Consider the following 19,092-nt stretch of genomic DNA (forward strand, 5'->3'; position numbering starts at 1 on the left):
CTGAAGGCAGAGCCCGTGTGTGATAGGACCGGGCCCAGAAGAAAGACGCCAGCAGGTCGCGTTAGCATCGGGTGCCATCGAGTTCACACAATATGCGGGAGCACAACGGCGGCCAACGCGTGACTCCTGAGTTTTCTATTCGGCACCTTCGTCTCCTCCAACACACAGCATGTAAAAGCGAGCGACACGCCGTGAACAGCGAAGGCTGATGCCAATGCAGGGCTGTGTGTGAGTGCGTGTGCGTTTTTTCGGTCCGGACCCGCAAGAATGTGGTGCTTCGAGGACTGACAATACCGCCGTTTTTAGCCAACAAATGGACGAGGGAGCTCCTCTCCGGCACCGATCCCGAGGACATTAGCTAACACCGCCGTGGTTTTACTGCATCGGCTCCCTTTTTTTTTGTAACCCCTTTGCTGTTTTTGCTTGGAAAGAAGGGGAAAAGACAGAGACCAGGCTACGCTTCGCAACCGTGAGGATAAAAAAACAAAAACAATACAAAACATTGTCTGCCTACCTCGACATATTGCTACCAGGGATTTAACTAATCACGTGTTTAACGACGACGGGAACATCGCTAAAGATCTCTTCCAAAATTAATGTGTCGATTTGAAGGCTGACGAGTTCGCTTTCGGGAAGCAAAAATGAGCAAGGAAAGGCCGAAGAGAAACATCATCCAGAAGAAATTTGTAAGTATACGTGTTTTTAGCCCTTAGCCCTGTTTTGGCCCGGTGTGAAAAGCTTTTTAGAGTGTTATTGATGCAGACTAATCACTAAGTCCTATTGTCCTTCGCGTTGAAGCGCGTTTGCTCGGGCAGCTAGTTTCTCTATAAATGACCGGCGGAGGCTAACTCGCCAAGCTAATGTGGGCTTGACTTTGGTTTTTCAGACTAAGGACGGATTGGCAGACCGTAATGTGGGTCTCGCAGTTGACCCAAATATCGCAGTGTGTGTGTGTGTGTATGTGTGTGTGTGTGTGTGTTTAAGTATCCTCCACATAGTCACGCTTCGCATCTGTCGTTTCCGGGTTGCTAGTCAGATTTTCTGGCTTCTGCTTCATTTGCGTTAGTCCATCTTTAAACTCGGCCAAAATGTCAGCGATAAACATTTAGCTAGCTAGATAGTAATAGACATGTTCGTCGTGCCTCGTCCTTCAGCCAGCCCAGCTTACAACGTTAACATTGCAGCTAGCTAAAGCTAGATATGTTAGTTAAGCTTCTATTACTAGCTAACACATTCACGTCAACCCTGTTAGCACTAGCTGTCTACGTGCTGTCGGTGTTTACGTTCACCCCTTTAACCTATTCGTGTTGTGTACTTTGATGTATTGCCCTTCAGAGCTGCTTACGGCACTGTCCTGAAAAAATAAAATGAAATAAACTTAAATAAATAGAGGATGAATGCAGTATCTGGGAAACATAAGTCTATAAATTGATTGGTTTTTTTTTTAAGCAGACATTTCTAGACTAATCGTTGCTGCTGGTGTGGCAGCTTTAATTATAGGGTGGGGAAACACGCAGTCCATACAATGTGAAGTCAGTCCGCGCTGTAATTGCGCTAGCGCTGCATTATCAGCTAGCTAGTATTTGGTTGACTGGTTTAAACCATGGGCTCACTCTATTACATTATTTTAGGCAAGTAGGAATGTACAAAATGTGTTATAGCTAGTTATTTAGCTAGCTACATTTGTGGTGACTATTATTGTTGACTCGTCTTTAAGGGAAACTCCCCTAAAACCTGCATAATTCAATCAATATGAAGTTAGTTAACTAGCTAATTACGCTAGCCAGCTAGCTAGCTAGCATAGCTAGCTAAGTCATTCAGAGTGATTCTAGCTATATGAAATGCTAGCGCTGGCTACCAACTAATAAAGTCAGCATAGTTCACAGTGTGAAAGCTGATGAGAAGTAGGGAGCTAAAATGTTAAATACTAGTAAAAAAAAATCGAATTAACATTTATTATTTACCTCAGATGAGAAATCTTTGAAATCTAATGTGTGCTTCTGTAGTTTACAGCAGGAGATTTCCAGCTAGGCTAATGCTGATAACAAACACTGGATTTAGACTGTCACCAGTCTCATCTTGGTAAATCTTGGTCAGAATCTTCTAAAATATATAGAAAAGCTATAAATAAGATTAATGCCATGAATAATTTACATTTACATTTAAGGCATTTAGCAGACGCTCTTATCCAGAGCGACTTACAAAAGTACTTTGCTGTTTACCCAAGAAATGTATCCTAATCATTTAATAATTATTTAATTATATATAAAAATATTTAATCATTTAATAAAAATAACAAATGAAACATTTAGCTAGCATAGCTATGCTAAAATTGGAACTAGCCTATGTCGTCATTCGCATAACAGCCCGCTTTGTAGTTCTGTTCTGTTTTCAAACTGGACAGCAATAAGTGCTGGGAGGCCACATGTTGTTCTATGCTAAAAGTGGTCCAGATAACTCAAAATGGCTGGCTGCCCAATAATCCAGCTATACAGAGAGGTTGATTTTTGTTTTGATAGACTAAGATAGGTCGTAGTTTGTTGTAAAACAGTTGCTATGTCTGCACAAAACAAATGAAGATCTGGGTGCATTTGAGAGGGTGGAGAGATGGCGGTTAGATTGGTGACAGTCTAAGTCCGCCGCTTGTAAGCCTCAGAAAGTTATTGTTCCTGACATGTTGCTTTACGATTGGTTTGGGAAGGTTTAGGCCTATCTTTTAAATACACATGCAATGTTTAAGGGAAAATAATGTACATATTACATATAACAGTAACTGTATTTGTGTTGTAGGCATGGTGAGCTCTGATTCCTATCACTGTAAAGAAATCCAAGAGATTCTGTATCTGTTTATTTCTCTCCAATGCAACGTACTGAAAAATCAAAGGGAATTCTCTATTAAAAACATGGATGTGGAGTGAGGTTTGACTGCAGACAGGTGACCTACAACAAAGTCTTGAACTAGACCTGGTCCTTTAGTTGACCCACAGCTCAGTGAGAGTAAGACCATTGTGTATGTTTGGATTAAATAGCACTTAGTAGTAATAAAGCTGATGTCCAAGTGAATCTGAGCCGCATTCAGGATCGGGCTACATTATGGTACATTATAAGTAGATTCCAGCCAACCTAATTGTCCAGTCAATGATAAAGTGGTACCATCAGGTAAGAAAACTCAAAGGTCATTGAGACAAGTTGTGCATTAGTACTGTCAGGCCTGCATACACCTCACCAGTTGTCTGATTTTGACCAAGTAAAAGAGCGAGGTAAAGGTGGCCTTGTGTTCTGGTGCTAGCTGTGAAAATGGCCTTGCTTCTTTGTGTGTTAGCCCCCACTGTGAGTTCAGCTGGTCATAAAGTGTAATTTGTTGGAGTGCGGTGGGCTAGACCCAGCTGCTGTTGGGCATTTAGTCATATAAAAGGGGCCTGTCAGTGTCTGTCTTATCAGCACACAACTGGCCTGTCAAACACACACACACACCAACAACGACATGTTAAGGCTCTCAAAGGTTGCTTTGTCTTCATATATAAAATGTTGTGGGGGCAAACCCCCTATAACCCTGTCACCTTTACCAATGACACATGGTAAGGATGGAGCATTTCTTTCTTAAGTGTCCTTTCCTATATTCCTATTGAGGCTGGAAATTTCAGACCCCCCCCCCTTAGTACAGTGTGGCGCAGAATGAGTTACAAAACACATCTTTAACAGTAAAAAACTAGAATTTGATACACAATTATTTTCTGAAGTAAACACATGGTCAGAATTAGATATACAGGATGGAAATATACATACAGTACACCTAACCAAACCATATTTGGTTAAGTGTCTCTTAGCAGGTTGCACCTTGACCAGACACTTTTGGTAGCTATTAACAGCTTCTGGCAAAATTGTGGTTGAATATTTGACCTCTCTACAGAATAGATGAGTTCAACTCAATTTGTTGATTTCCTGGTTACACAGTCTACATATTTTCAATAGGGATGAGGTCAGACTTTGGGATGACCATTACAAAAGTTTTAATGTTAGTCTACTTTATCCATTCCACAACCATCTTTGTGTGTGTTTGGGTTTATTGTCCTTTTGGGACACTGTTTCAACCATCTAGCTGAGCTTGAGTTGTTTTTTTCATTTTTTATCTACTAGTGCAATACACTAGTTCCACTGGCAGCAAAATAGCCCCAGAGCATGATGCTACCACCACCATGTTTAGCAGTCATGTTGTCAAAATAACTAATTCTTTGTCTCATCTGACCATAAAACTTTACTTTGGACGGCTATTTCTTCGTCCATATGGTCAGCGGCAAACTTTATTTGAGCTCGAAGATGTCGTAGGATGGCATTTTCTCCAATGGAGAAGGCAATGGAAGACTCACTTGACTGTAGACAGTGATGCTAGTGTTCCTGCAGCTTTTGGTTCATGGCAGGCATGTGCCTTGGTGGTTCTTGGATTGTTCCTGACCATTTTTCTCAGCTGAGGGTGACAGATGGGTTCTTTGTCCACCTTGGTAACACTCCCAATAACTTACCAGGTTACCAGCTAAACAGGTTTTGGTTAATTGAGTTCATCTAGAGTAAGTGAAGGCAGCATAAATGCTTGTTTCTGTCATATGTACATCTGTTTAAGTTGTTTGGAGTCATACACTTGGACAATACAAATCGGCATGATTTGGACCACAGAGGGCACTCAGCTTTGTTATTAATTAATTTATTATTTTGTTTTACCCACAATTTCCCGCCTCAATTTACTCTCATTTGTACTCTCCACCTATTTCACTGGGTAGGTGAGTACTGACACATGCATTCTCTGACACACAGCCACCGCCTTTTTTCATGCTGCCACTGATGCAATGGCACCGGGCACCCAGCATGCTACCCATGCTAACCGCCGGGTACCCAGTTCTGATGCATCGGCTATCAGACGTCTGTACCAGCCAGCATCACACTGAAGTGACAATGGGGATAAAGAGAGCCATCTACACACCCAGAAAGAGAGCCAAGTCAGTTGTGCTCTCTTTGCCTCTGGCTGCTGATGGCAGTCAATGTGTCACAGGATTCGAACCAACGATCCTCGCTGACTCTGGCTAAAGCTTTGCTTTAACGTGCATTTTTGGTGTTTGGTTTATGTTTGGGTTTCACTTGGACCACGTGACAAGTCAGGATTGGATCACTGAGACCACATTGGTGTGGTCAGAACTGTATCTTAGTTACATTTATCACAAGCGTAGATGGTGATAAAGTGTTGTCTTAGTTATGTGTATGTATATAGATAAATGCATCTACAGAGTGATCCTTATTTGTGAGTGTACTAATTGTCCATTGCTACAAGCAATTTTTCTGGTGTATAATACACTAGTAGTAACATGTTTCCTATTACATTACATTTACAGCATTTAGCAGACACCGTTGCCTAGAGTGACATATAGACACGCTTAGTTGTTCACTCAGAAATCATCTTTAGCTTGTGTGACTAGGCTACCATCCAAAACGTCAGTGCTAATACCTAGATACATAACACATGCCAGCTTATAGAAAACACACTGGACCCTAGAACCTTTCCAGTAGGAGTCGTAGGTTTTTGACTCACGGTTGAAGCTTCTTTTGAAAGCATTTTCCATTCCACTTGTGACTTGGTGACTTCAGCTTCGTGATTTTCGCTGAGCATGCAGAGGGAATGTACAAATACATGCGTGTTTCCTGTCAGTAATTGCACCAAACAACAGTAAATACACCACAGGAATTAATATGGTATAGTTGGACACCAGCTCAGAAGACAGCTAACAAGCGAACAGCTTCCTCCACTACAAATACAGAAATAGTCGTAGGCATGCAAAAGGTTAAGTACCTTTGGTCACAATCATCATTAGGAAAGGCCATGTGATGCACATGACTCCTCAAACCTTGTCCCAACAATCTGCAGTCATGGGTTCTTCTAAGCAGCTGCCTAGCAAATAATCAATGCACAAAAAGCAGAAGAAGGTTATAAGCAGATAAGAAAAAGCATTATTAGGTAGCCTCAGTCCTTAATGTAATTAAGAAATGGAAGTTAGCAGGAAAGGTGGAGGCCAGGTTGAGGTCTGGAAGACCAAGAAAACTCGATACAACTGCTTGCAGGATTGCTAAAAAAGGCAAATCACAGCTGTGTGGGTCAAATTAACCCGATAGGGACATCACTAATGCTAATGTTTCCATTGTACTGCTTAATGTACAACAGGCTATAGCAGCTACCTTAGGGGGGGACTGTCCAGCACTAGGTGGAACAAACTGTAGCTTATATGACTGTCTGTTCAGCATAAATAAACAGAAACCAAATTTAGCCATATGTTTGTTTTTTTTTATAGCCGAACCCCGGTGTGAACTGAACTGTGCAAAAGTGGGGATTTGCGAGACCAACAACAATGTAGTATAGAACATTTGCTCTGCCTGCTGTTGATTGTGCATCCGTAGTGTTAAGCCTGTTCCTGTAGGTAGCTAGGCGAGTCCTGCCAGTTTAGAGAGAGAGGGAGAGAGCGAGAAAGAGAGGGGGTTTCTCTAAAAGAGTCATTATTACCTGACTGTACACTGAAACCGAAAAGGTATGCCATTCCCCAAGCATATTATGCTGGCTCATTGAATCAGTCCAGACATTACCACACTGTCAATCACGATTCCCTGGCAGACCAGCAGCAGCTGGTGTGTTTTGGGCTTTAAAAAAGCAGTACACAGTAGCCGGCTGCTTTATGGTTGTCATTATGTAATCTCTCGCTATGAGCCCAGGAATATTACACAACCTCGTTCAAGATTGTGCCAAAGGGCACACCTGGCAGGTCCGTGTTTACAGTCAGATTGTTGGATTGTTAAGATTGTGTAATGTAAACTGGAAGTTTTCCCTGTCTTGTTATAGAAATACATATATAACACAATTCCAGCGTACATCATTGGGAAAACCAGTTACTTTATTCCCATCGAACACTTTGACTATGATAACCCACTGTTTAGCTACCATCTTACATATACAGCATTCCCAAACCTTGACATGTGCTGTTGTTCCGAAATATCAACAGTATACCTGACCACTGGCATACATGACTTCTCTGTTGTCTGAACGACATTTAGGTTAACAGGCCGGGTCCGGTTGTGTCCGGCGAAATATCCCACATTTTTATTTGTGATACTGACTCCATTCCAACTCCAGATTGTTGTGTGTGATTTGGACTTGAATACATCTTTTTCAATGGACTTATGATGGGGGGTGCAGAATGATGTGCACCCTTCTTATGTCACTATTGGCCTGGATACACCTGGCATTAACGTGCGTTTTGATTCTGGGTCGTATCTGGGGGCACTGATGACTGGATTCTGTTTACACATGTCATTTAAATGCGTCACCAGCATTACCAGATGAAATCCGATTTTACTTTCCCGTCTAAAAAGCACACCAGCATGTACATCATTTCCAATCACAGACGGAATCCGATCACAGAAAACACATTTACACTTAAATGTGGATGAGATCCGTGTCTGACCACCTCTGAATGTTGTTTGAGTGAACACATGTTCAGGTTAAACAGGCTCTGTGATACAGATGCACTAGTGACACCCAAGCAACCACCTGAGACACCATAGCAACCACTTTAAATGCCATAGCAGCTGTAATAGCAGCCACCTGAAGCAGCATAGCAACAACAGTTGCAACCCCCAAGAAACACTTTAGCAACACTATAGCACCCACTTAGCAACACCTTAGCAACAGTCTGGGGCATCTGGCCAGCCACCTGAAATACCATAGCAGCCACGATTGGAACCACCTGAAACACCTTGGCAGGCACTTAACAGCACCTTAGCGACCACCTTAAATAACCTATCAACCACCATAGCAGCTGACAACAACCTAAAATACCTCAGCAACTGGCCTAGCAATGACCTGGCATATAATAGCAACCGTCTAGGAACTAGCAACACCATAGCACCTACCTAGCAACCACCTGAAATACCATATCAACTGCATAGCAACCCTTACAGAAAGAAACAGATTCTAGGCCATCTAGATCCACAGTAGCAGTTGATTTTTCATGATGTGTTTTTAAGGCGTCAATGTTTATCTTTGCCTATTATTTATTCAACCCTGTTCAGGGTTGGGTTTGTTCAGTTCCATTTTTATTCATTATTCCGTTTTTGTTGTTTAGCCTTTTTTCTAGAAACGAGTTCTGACCTACTGATAAATCGAAAAAGAGTAGGTATTACTAATATTCAATTATTAATAATTACATTCTGAAATACAGTCAGTGCAACTGAACGCCTTCATTTCTTTGAGGCATGGGCTCTTGACTTTGTGACACTATTTGTTCTGCCTGGTCTGCTATTGAGTTTGTTGGGCGTAATGTTTACAGCTCAATTTGTCAGTCATATCAGTCATAACTCTTGTAAATAGTTGGCAAAGGAATTTGGTGTCCTTTAACTGCCACCTCTGACTAGTCTTTACAGAGCGGCAGCCGGAGTCTTTTGTTAGGCGGGGTAAAGGTGTGGTTCACTCGGCGCTGGTTTCTGCTCTCGTTTGCTTTAAAGGCCCATTTAAATCTTGGCACTTCTCTGTGAGCTATAGGGGGAGCGGTCTTTTTGACATATACAGTGTGCATGTGATTCTTTTTTTTTTGAAACAGTGTTAAAACCCAGCTGAGCAGCTTGAGCAAAACCTCTGCTGTTGTGTGTTATAGTGGTGGAGCACTAAGCATTGCCTTGGCATTCTCTTGGATCATCTCAAAGTTTCTTCCTCTCGATCTGAGGGAGTTTTTCTTTGCCACCATTGCCACTGGCTTGTTTAAAAGAGGTAAAAATTTTTTTTTACTGTATTTGTAACCCACTACAGATACTGTAAATCAGCCATAGCATTAAAACCACTGACAGGTTTTTGTGTTTCAAAGGCACAAAGGAGTGCAATCTACCTATTAGCCCCTTACACAGCCAGTGGGCCAGAAGTGATATTAAAAACTTCTATTACCAAAGAATAACCTGAACAATTTGTACAGAAGTCCCTGTAGTTACTGAATAATACACCATAGTCTGTAGTTTTTCAGTAAGCTGAAAAAATGGTAAAGCGAAATGACTAAAAAATGGCAGGTGGGATCGTGCCAGCCGATAGAATTAAGGGACTTGGACTGGTGGGCAAAAACACTGGATCGGGACATCCCTAGATAAAATAGGTGTTCCCATCTACTTAAACACAAATCATGAATCATGAATTACGTGGTGTGCTGTATGTACAGTGTTAGCTCAGTGATCCAGAACTTGGTATGCAAATTAGGCTTGATATGGAAATACAACACATTTGGATACGTCGCACCAAAGAGGAACTGTAGTTAACTTCAATCAGAATCAAACTTCAATACCTTACCTGTGTGAATTTGTGTAACGCAGCTGAACTTCTGAATATGCACATCGTATTGCCGCAAACACAGTGTCTGGTGTCGACTGGTATGAGCACAGGATTCCCAGGGTGCAGGTGTTAATTACATTCTGCTGCTGTCTAGAAGCATGTGCTGAGTAAAATTAAACAGACGAAGGCAAAATTCCTCTTTATCTGATTTGTACAAGGTGTAAAGGCCATGGTCTTACTGGCTACTGTTAGGTGAGCTACTGAACAGGTACGTGGTGGAAAAATAGGCAGGCACGAGGGCTTGATCTAATCTAACAAGGGGCCAGGGGCACTGCCAGGGACTTTGAGACCCATGAAAAGACATTGCACTGGGCCCGACAACTCTTAACAATTCTGCCAAAATATTCAATTAACACATCGTTTAGGGCCCCTGTCAGTCCCAGGCCCTTAGAATCATCATGACTCCATCATAACCCACCTAACCCCAATACAACTGGGTTGCAGCACCTCAGAAAGGTAAGACTGGGGTGTTCCCAGTCAGCAGTGTTCGGTACCTGCGGACAGCTTTTTAAGAATGGACATACCACAAACTGGCGACAGGGTGCTGGGAGCCCAAGGCTCATTGAAGAACAAGGGGAATAAGGGACATCCCTGTTAGGCCAAACTAACGGAAGGGCTACTGTGGCACAAGTCACTGCAAGATTTAGTGATGGTTAATGAGAGGAATGTTTCACAGCACACAGTGCATCACACTTTTTCCCATGCTAACGCCTGTCCACCAGTGATGAAATGCCTTCAATGGACATTTGTCAAAACTGTACCTTGGAGAAACAGAAAACGTTAGACTGGTCTAATGAGTCCTGTTTTGTTTTACAACACATGGGTGGCAGGGTTTAATTCTTTGGTTGGACAAGAACACCATGTTACTAAATCACACAAGTCTACTTTTGTTGGTTTAGTTCCTATATGGTGTTGCACTGTAATAGGCTGTAACATCACTACACTCAAGACTATGTGGCTTTAAAGTTCAGTCTACTTCTTCCCTTACCCGGAACGAAGCCCCATTTTTTCTGTTGGCTTGACCAACCCCCCCCCCCCCCCCCTCCATTCCCCCATTCAGATGAGGGATTAGTACATACTTCTTCCTAACAATTTTTCTTTAGACAAGTTGCTTTTCATCTGCCACCAGATTAAAGGGAGCTGGACAAATGGAGAACAAGAGAGAGTTGATGTATTTCCATTTTTCTTCCGAGGACTACTACACCAGTGTGGACAGGCTGCTCTCTCAATCTTAACAGTGTAAAGAAGATGACTCCACCTTGATACACAGGGACTATGTACAAAAGAACTCATTCCTAAACGATTCATGCTATAAAATATTTCCATGTATTTCAGTGGTTGAGATGTAAACAGTTATTCGGAGTGCTTTGATGGGAAATGTTGAGAATGGTTCACTGTAGAGAAACTTGGCCAGTTTCATTGTAGAGAAAAATAGTGATAAACCAGGGGTTACATTGTCTACACAAATATAGCCATTTGACTTACAGTCCGAAACCACTAGTCTACATACACTTGTATGCTGAGCATTACATGTAATGTTAATGAGGGTAAAATAATAGTGGTAATCTGAAAAAATATGTTTATTTGGGGGGCTTTTTGTCCTACAGCGCCCTGCAGTTACTGAATGGATTTCTGCGTCTACGTCTGCTTCTGATCATCACCATTTCGTCCCTGTATAGCTTGAAGCAAACAATTATTGGAATTAAAAAAAACCTTGATTGTTGAATCAATTCATCAGTGAGATTTAAACGCCACACAATTCCCTTTTTGTGCACCCCTACTAATGACTTTGTACCCAGCAGACCTGTACAGTATGCAGCTTAGAAGTGGATCTTTGTGAAGCACACTTTGCTACTTTTTGCTATTTTTTTCAGGGTAACTAGTAATCTGTAACCTCTGATCTGGGACGTTTGTTGAAGTTGTGTTACCAGTATTATGATTGCCTGAGTTCATTAATGTTAATGTGAATATTAAAACACTATTTCATGATATATTATGAATAATAATAAAAAAGTAAACATAATAACACTAACAATTAGTTGGTCAGGAACATTAATAGCAAGGCGTAGCTCAGCGTTTTAGAGCGGTTCAGGTTACTTTGTGTATAGTGATTCAATTGTTCGATTGTCCAGTTGTTGTTTTCATTCCCTTAGCAGCATCTTTAATTCTGCATCCTCGTCTGTCTGACTTGTGCAGGTAGACAGTGTGCTCACACGTCGGCTAGCCAGCACACTGGCTAAATCCCCTTTCTTAGATATTGTTCGCCTGGTGTTACGATGCGATCTTCAGGGAGAAAATGCCTGGTGATATGTCAATAGTCAATCTCTACAAATGTGAATTGCCCACTGTCCCTTGAGCTCATCAGCGGCAGCAATGAAATGAAAACTCGTAACAGATGAGCCAAGAGGTATGGAACAAAACTCAAAACAAAACTAAATTAACATTAAATATGACTACCACAGTGTGTACAAAATCGCTAGAAACTGCTGAGACAGGTGAGGAGAGCAGATGTCTAGACGCAGACAGGCGCTACATGGAGGAAAAGCAGGGCCACTGCTCCTGATTGTCGCTTTTCCACTGCAGGGCTAACCACTGGGGCCACAGAACCGTTTAGTGGGAGGGCTTAATGGCTTATCCAGTGGCTCCAGTACAGAAAATGGCAGCGACTGTATCTAATAAGCACAGGAATTTTAGCACTCTTCAAGTTTGCGTCATTAGTGTGACGACAAATACACTTGAATAGTGCACTGTAGCATAATAAAGGTTATCATACCTGCGTCGAATTTGTTCCCTGTTCAACATCACTACTGCGGCCTTTGCACAGCGGCTACAGCTGTCCAACATTGCTACCCCTGTTGGCACCGCCTGGCTAGCGGTGCTAGTATTACCTTTGCAAGGCAAACAGTTAAAAGCGAATTGCAGGGTTTCTGTATTTAAAGTTGATGTGTAACAGATGTGCTGGACTATGTTCATGGTTATGTGACTGTATATCCTCAGGGCCACAGCTATAGCTATCTGTTAGCATGCCAAAGCCGCCACACACCCCCGTCAAACCCCATGGAGTTTTGACGTAGTTTGAGACAAATTATTGTGCAAAACAAATTATTACGAGATGCCGTGCACTTCTTGGCCTTGATTTAGCAAATGGAAAAAGATACGGGTCTAACGGGTCCGCACTGGCACGGGACTGGACGGCGCAACCATTTCTCCGTGCAGTGGGAAAGAGGCCTGCGTAGTGGAAACGCAGGGTTACTACATCCAGTACTATTTATAGGGCCATATAGTGCCCATACATTCAGCATCACTGTGATGTTGGCCCTCTCTGTGTGAGATCTGTTTCACGTCTGTATTAGAGGTAGGATGGGGACTAGAGAATGCAGGGGGCTGGTAAGAGAGCGAGGGACACGTGCTGTTTTAGAGGCAGCCGGGCTGGCACTCTTCTGTTGTCATGGTGCAGAGGGGGATTGTTATGGGGTGGAGCTGCGCTTTCTTGGCTCGGTCTGCAACAATCTGTCTTCGCTGCTAGGTGAACGCGTGGAGGGTGCTGTCGCTGAGAACAAAGTGTCCTTGATAAGCAAACCCAAAGCCTATAGTGGCATAATCAGGCTCAGAGGGACTCTCCTGAGTGTTGTGTCTTCTGTGCTTTTTGACAGACAGGGACACCGCCAAGCAAGGGCTCTGGATTGCGCTGCTCAGATCCGTCTGGATGCCACGGGATGCACAGACTGCGTTGCTTTGTCTCTTCTGAAAAAGAGCCTTTGCTATCTCGCTGCTAAAATGCCTTCTTTCATTTCTTCAAGAGAGGACTATATATAGCAGCAGGTGAAACTACGCCTATATGAATGCATAGAATTCATTGACCGCAAACCTGGGAGGAACTGCTTTTGCATTACACAGTTAGACTGGTACTTGAGTGTGTCGACACAATAACACACATACACCAGGGTTGACTGGCTGCTCTCTGTACTGTCGTTACTGTTGCCAATAATGAGGCCTTTTGGCAGTGCGATGCGAATGTGTGTGTGTGATAAGGTTGCCAGGTTGTTTTGACTGCTATTATACTTTATGGCACAAGCTGAAAGGTTACAGAAATTCTCATTTGCTTTTCTGTGGTCTGTGTGTGCTGACTTGCAGAGTCCTGTGAGGCTCAAATGCAAACATATTGCTACAAAATATAGAGATAGCAGTGGGGTATCAGTATTCAGAGGGACTGGTCACTGAAAGCTGCTCTTTCCCACGTGAACGAGTACAAACGAGGAACAAAGGAAACAGACCAGTGTTTAAATGTAAAGGAATTTTGGGATTGCATAAATAACTGGGTGAAGGCGAAGTTACATGAAGGTCCCCGTTTCTCAGATCACATTTTATTTGATATCAGCATTATAATTATGTTATATGCTAATATATGCTAGTGTATGCTAATATATATATGCTAGAATCAAATTTTTGTGATGACCCATAACACTTTATCTCTTCAGGTTATTACATACAGGTGCTGCCTGTATGTGTGTGTTCATGCACTTTGGGTTTGACTGGAAATAAACAGTATCTACTCTACTACATTTTTGTGTAGGGAATGGCATAGGTCAGCTGCGCTTTAATAAGGGGTATAAATACCCCACTGCATTGCTGACTATTATGCTGACGTACTTGTTTAAAGCTACAGTTTTGCACTTAAACCTTTATTCACAGTGAATCTGTTAGATTAATCGACTAATCTGCAAAATAATCGATAGATTAATCGATATAGAAATAGTTGTTACTGGCAGCCCTAATAGGCACCATTTAGTTTTCATCTTGCTGGCTGGTGCTGGTGCATCAAATGTCCTGTGCTGTTAAACCATCAGTTAATTTAAAGGTTTAGCTGGTATGTTAAGCAGACTTTGCTGGACTCTAGGCCTTGCAGGACTGGAATTGATAAGCCTTTCATTGGGTGAGGTAGGCAGTTGACAGTAGACTGTAGAGTTTCCCTGTGAATGATAGCCTGTCTGGGTCATGAAGACACCCTTGGATAGCACTCTTTTTTTCCCAGTGACTCAAGCTGCAAAAAGCTGCAGTGGCAGGCTCTAAGAGCCCTCAGCTGTCTGGATCGATGATGCTATTACCAAAGGTGAGCCTTTAGTGATGAGAATTGGTTATGACTTCATTTGAAAGAAACTGGCCAAATAAATTGAGGGAAAAGGAAATTGAGCAGCTTTGGCAGAGGGCATGCACACGCTGAACTTGTGCAAATAGTGGTAGTAGCATTGCATAGTTCTAAAAGCATGTTCAGTAGGTTAACATGTCGGATTCTTTTACTGATAAAACAGAAAAATTGGCATCTGCTCAGGAATGGCCTAGTGTTTCTTTTGTCTCCGTTGTCTAGGCTGAACAGTCTTTGAGTGCCTTGAGGATCAAGTCCTCCTCACTAACTAACATTCATCTGTGTTTGGCCCATAGTGCAGTTGAGCTGCTGTGAGAGACTATGGTTGACTATTATTGAACTGAATTGCAGTTTAGTCCATTATATTTTTGGATTTTTTTTTAAGGTTTTGAGCTTTTTGAGAACAGCTTCACTATTGATGTGGACACTCAACTGGCAGTTCATTCACAGTCATTCAAAAGCTGCTTAGTGGAGGAGCACAGTTATGCTGAACGCTTTCCAAAGGAGGGCGAATGGGGGCGGTCGGATTTTACAGTACAGTGTTTGAGAATAGCCAGAAGGTGAAGCTGGCATGGAATCCAGCGAGCCCTAAAAGATGTCCATTCAGCTACTGTGTGAGGAATGTGTATTATTCCAGCACATCAGCTCACCTACAGAGGGGGGGCATTGTGTATTATGATAACACTGAGGAGACGTGTTATGGTAGCAGACAGTGTGTACAGTAATAAAGAGCTTTCTGACACGTGCCGCCAGGCTGCACTGGTTATGAAGACTGTGGCTAACTGTACTATTTATAGACCGAGCCTTGCTTTCCTTCTGTTTATGCTACAAAGCTCTTGTATAGTATCCACTACTAAGCTGTTTAAGGGGTATGTGTTCTGTCTTTGTACAAAGCACTTAATACCGTGTCATCAGAGTATATACGCAGTGTGGTCAGCATATCATCAGTTATTGAGCCTTACCCTATAGTTCACATTTTCTATGATGGTAATTATAATTACCAGTCATATCCTGGTCCAGGCGTATTTTATGGGTCGGGTATTGAATATTTTAAAGGTGCATTGCTTTAGATTTAAAAAGTGCCACCTTTAGTGGTTCAGTAGGCGCACTCTTTTGATCTGCCTTAAATTTCCACCCATGAATACAAAGCTAAATATTTTTTTAAAGGGAGACTTTTTGTCTAATCATCCTACCCACAAATTCTGTTGATTCTTCTTGGTGAAGTGGTGTTGCCCACTATCAAGTGTTTAGCTACTTGGCTACTAAGCTTGTTAATAGTGAAATGATAAACCTATAAACACATAGAATTTGGCTAGTAAGTGTTCGCTGCAGATTTGCAGATTTTCGTCAGTCACTACCTGTGTTAGCTGGTTAGCATCCCAGTACTGGTCTGAAGGAAATTAATGCAAACGTTGATTTTAGTCCTGTCTAAATGTCAGTCATCTGTACAGAATGCAAATATCTGCTCAAAGTCTAATAAACATCTGCTGTATTTTATCAGTTTTGGTCCCCTATTGATGTGAAATGGGCTGCCCTAAAAGTGGGTTAGGTTTGCGTCAGCATAGCCCCGACCAATCACCTCAACCAATCAAGGCTAACATCTTCTTTTCAATACCCTTGATTTTAGAAGCAACAATAAATGAGCAGGTGTCCCGATACTTCTGTATTGTGTATTTCAGAACAGTTTACAGGCGCAGCTTTGTGTAAGCTGTATCCCAGTATGGTATCCATTTGGTGCAGCCCTTAGTTTTTTAAAGCAAGAATTTCTATGAATTTTGACAACTGATTTCTGTATTTTCTGCAGGATGATAATGACGGGATTCCTTGGTCAGAGGAGAGAGTGGTGCGCAGAGTGCTCTACCTCTCCCTCAAAGAGTTCAAGAGAGCACAGAAGAGTAAAGTTGACAATGGCACAGGAATCATAAACCGTGAGTATTCCATTTTATACTGAGTTCTAGATGAAAGCCTTCTTGCTGGGGGGTCTCACTTGCTGAGCTTGTTTATGCAAAAAAAAAAAAAAATACAGTCCCTAAATCCAGAGCCAGCATTACAAAGCGACATTTGACACATAAATCTTGTAATTCACTTTGAAAGTAGCTTTTGTCCAACATCAGTCAGTAACACAGACCACTAATGCCATGTTCACACTATGCAGTTTTAGCCCCGATTTTCGGGTTGCTGCTTCTGTTTCTGGAGAAGCAGAGGCAAATTGGCGTTTGCTTGGTTGCTGACTCGGCCGCTTGCTCTGTCCCTGGCCTGGTCACTATGTGTGAACTGCTAAAAGCTCGCTGAGTGATCGCCGATGCCCTGCAAGCCCCAACAAATACCTAACATCAAGAACCTGTCAGCGACTCTAAATCTGGTAGTGTCAAAGTGCTGCGACTAGCTACAGCCAATGGAGTATAAGAGTGCAAGACACAAGGTGAGAAGAAGGCAGAAGGAGGTGTTACACTTCTATCAGCAAGCGTGGCTAAGGCTCCGGATGGTCCAACGGACAAAGTGACCCGAGGATCACTGGTTTAAATCACACGTCATGCTGCCTGCCATTGGCAGCCGGAGCCAGGGAGAGCACAGCTGGTCTTGTCGGGAGTATTACATGTGATAAGGGGAAGTATTAATGAGTGGAAGTACAAAATTTTATTCTGCGTGTTTTTGCTAGAAATCAGTGCACAAACAACTTATATCACTCATTTCTTACTGACATTAGAGACACTAATTCTCATACAAAAAGCAGGAGTACTATTTAGAGAAGTATAGCAACATATAAACAAAGGAAACAGTGAGAGTAACCTCCATCCACTGTCAAAAGTGGTGGCATTTTTAATTCCTCTTTTACATCATGACAGAGCAGCGGAACTGTGTCTCTGTTGGCGAGTAACTGCTGCTGAATCATTGAAGCGGTAGTAATAGACAGAAGGTCACTGTATAGGCTCGGGTTGTATAACGGTAATACTGTATACTGCAGTGTTTTAAAATTACATGCCTGATGTGTCAAATGTCTGTTCTGTGTCTGTCCAGTACATGGCCAAATAAGCTTATTCCCCATGTGCATTTAAGAAAGCCGCACGATGGGGGCGCTGTGGGTGCTTACTGATTTGTGATGTCACGCTTTAAACACAGGTCACTCAACTTTGTGATCTCAGGTATGAGGCTTTATCCTCTAAACGTGTGTGATTTTAGCCTTAGTTAGCTGGAACACGGTCTGTGCTGTGGTGTTTATACTGCTAGCTAACTTCTTTCAGCCTAAATAGTCGGCTACGAGTCCAAACCCAGCTGAAGCGGCCTCATTTCACCTGTCTGTTACTCCCGACACCAGTCTAGGCTAGGTTAGAGAGTGGGCTACAGACCCCGTACCATGCCGCTCAGGTCATTATCTGAACATCTGAACATTTATAAGTGAGGATTTCTGTCTATTGACTGAACAGACTATTATGCTGCAAACTAAGCTAATGCTAACCAGCTTCACTCTCCTGTTTTGTATTGTATACTGAAATTATTTTGAGACAGTATAACAGTATTGAAAAAGGAATACCACCCAACCATATTACTGTATATTGTAATATTGTGTTATCTTCGACTGTTCTGGGTCAGTGGTATTATTTACATTTTAAATAGATAATCCTGGCACAAATCCCATTAGACCCTAACCAAATCCAGATGATATCTAATGTGACAATTTAGCTGCGCTTTGAGTGCGGCTAAGTTAATAATGCACATAAAAGTGACGGGTATTCCCAGTTGTCCTGCTGGGCAGCAGTACTGGTGCTCTACATCGCAGTAGGATGCTGACCTTTCGGTGATAGGAGAGGAGCCTTCTCCATTATCAGGACCACGACCAACAGTCTGCACCCATCTGCCATCGTGCAGCTTAGGAAGCCCTCATACTGGTCAGCCACTACCTCCTCTTACTGATTTTAAAACACATTCTGAACAGAAAATTACATAGAAGCCTCAGCTAAATATAATATCAGATGCTTCAGTATTTAGTGAGCCCTCCACTTTACCTTTACAGATTCCGTTATTTTCAGTCTAAGAACTGAGACCGAACTTTTTGGCTTCTCGTCATCCAAGTAATCTCAGACATATTTGATGAGTTGAGATCTTGACTTTAGCCTCTTGTTACCTTTACTCAGTAAGAGGTTATTGATCAGTTCCATGTTCTTTCAGACCTGTATTTCCACAATGGAAGGATGTACTACCAGTATTTAATTCTCACGTTCCAGTGCAGGTGCAGATGTGGTGAAAAGTAGTCTTCTATGGTTGCTTGTCCTGTTTTACCTGGAATTACGCCACAACTTTCATACTTCTTTCTTCTTTCATTAGGCATCTGCCTGTGTATTGTCGTGAGCTAAATTGCATTCATTTCAGCGGGATTCGCTTTGCATCAGGGTCAACTTTGGTGAACTTCGACACTCAAAGTTGCATCTGTGACCAGTAGCGCTAAACACTGTATGGGCGGACCAGCTCTGAAGACCCAAAACAGAGGAAATGTTAATGTTAGCTGTGTCTCAGCACAGCTGTTTCGTCTCCTCTGGTTCTAAATAAA

At 42.3% G+C, this 19,092-nt stretch overlaps 1 protein-coding gene across 1 annotated transcript in view; it reads left to right on the forward strand.

The window, feature by feature from the left end:
• The window catches only part of jarid2a (jumonji and AT-rich interaction domain containing 2a), a 75,763-nt gene continuing 56,671 nt past the window's right edge, over positions 1–19,092 (forward strand). The window contains exons 1-2 of the mRNA XM_072680370.1: positions 1–686; positions 16,351–16,474. Of these exons, the coding sequence (XP_072536471.1) occupies positions 642–686; positions 16,351–16,474 (169 nt within the window). The 5' untranslated portion in view covers positions 1–641. The remainder of the gene's footprint in view (positions 687–16,350; positions 16,475–19,092) is intronic.

This window comes from Salminus brasiliensis, chromosome 5, assembly GCF_030463535.1.
Source record: "Salminus brasiliensis chromosome 5, fSalBra1.hap2, whole genome shotgun sequence".
NCBI lineage: Eukaryota > Metazoa > Chordata > Actinopteri > Characiformes > Bryconidae > Salminus > Salminus brasiliensis.